At 50.2% G+C, this 1230-nt stretch overlaps 1 protein-coding gene across 1 annotated transcript in view; it reads right to left on the bottom strand.

Annotated features, from left to right (window-relative positions):
• Positions 1 to 348: 348 nt before the first annotated feature.
• PTPN6 (protein tyrosine phosphatase, non-receptor type 6) overlaps positions 349 to 1230 on the bottom strand; it is a 44837-nt gene continuing 43955 nt past the window's right edge. Inside the window, exon 13 of the mRNA XM_015418795.1 lies at positions 349 to 450. Coding sequence (XP_015274281.1) covers positions 349 to 450 — 102 coding nt within the window. The remainder of the gene's footprint in view (positions 451 to 1230) is intronic.

The following is a 1230-nucleotide window of genomic DNA, read 5'->3' as shown; positions in this document are numbered from 1 at the left end:
TCCTCACTAGCTTAGTTACAACAAATCTTCATCTCATTTAGATTATTATAAACTGAGTCAAACATTTATATTACTTTTCTTTTTCTTTAAATCTTAAATTTAACTGTCTAGAAACAGTACCCCCAATCATCCCATTTCAAAGTTCTCAAAGGCCAGTCCTCTTCCATGACACCGATGACATCCCTGTGGCGTGTTGTTGCCCTCCTCATTATGACAATGCTGGAGAACCGACCCTGCCAAAGCCTACCCCCCCCCACACACACACACTTTTGACAGGCTGAATTGTTCATCTTTGTCGCGTGTGTTTGTGTGAACGCTATCTAGCAGATGCCCCCGTTGCCTTGTCACTTACTTGGAGGACTGCCGCGATGCTTTCGTGTGTGAGGCCTTCTGGGAAGGTGGGTAGGAGATATTCCCGTATTCAGACTCGTTCAGCCTTCCTTTCGGAGTCTGCAGCAAAGGAAAAAGAAAGGAGGGGATTGTACGGATACAGCAGCGCTGGCATGGTGCTGTGTCCTACCTCATTTATTTTATTTATTTATTTATTTAGACATTTTTACCCCGCCCTCCCCGCAAGCGGGTTCAGGGTGGCTTACAAGGGGCATGGTGCCCCGTCTCTGACTTGAAGCAAAGACCTGCAAGTGGAGTAGTACATGTGGCCGGGGGGGAAGGCAGGAGGCAGGGAGGAATGGAACAAGCGGATGATCCCTTTCTCCTGCCCCTACTACCTGCTGCCCGGAAGGAAAGGCAAGACAAAAGCTTTCTTTTGCTTCCGGGTCACAGGCCAGCAGGTTTCCAGGTTGGCTCCAGATGGGGAGTGCGGCAGCCATGCCAGAGGCAAGAAGAATGCTCTTTTCTCCAGCAGGTGACTTTGGGGCTGCTCTGGAGCAGTGCTCCCTCTAAGCTGAGTTTGTGTGAGCCTGCTCACAGTTTTCTAGCCTCCGGCTCACCCATTTTTGTCTTGGCTCAGGAAGGAGGGCTCCAGAGCAAACTAATTTATGCAGTAGCCAAATCGCTCACTCACAACTTGAATGCCGGTAGCTCACAAAGTAGAATTTTTGCTCACAAGGCTCCACTGCTCAGAGGGTGAACATAAGAGGTGCCAATGTTGGATCAGGCCAAAGGCCCATCCAGTCGAACACTCTGTCACACAGTGGCCAGAAATACCAGGTGCCATTGGGAGGTCCACCAGTGGGGCCAGGACATTAGAAGCCCTCCCACTGTTGACCC

Source organism: Gekko japonicus, unplaced genomic scaffold (genome assembly GCF_001447785.1).
Source record: "Gekko japonicus isolate JY-2015 unplaced genomic scaffold, Gekko_japonicus_V1.1 scaffold1244, whole genome shotgun sequence".
In the NCBI taxonomy this organism is placed as follows: Eukaryota; Metazoa; Chordata; class Lepidosauria; order Squamata; family Gekkonidae; genus Gekko; species Gekko japonicus.
Note: the sequence above shows the minus strand (reverse complement) of the source record. Positions and strands in the feature narration are given on the sequence as shown.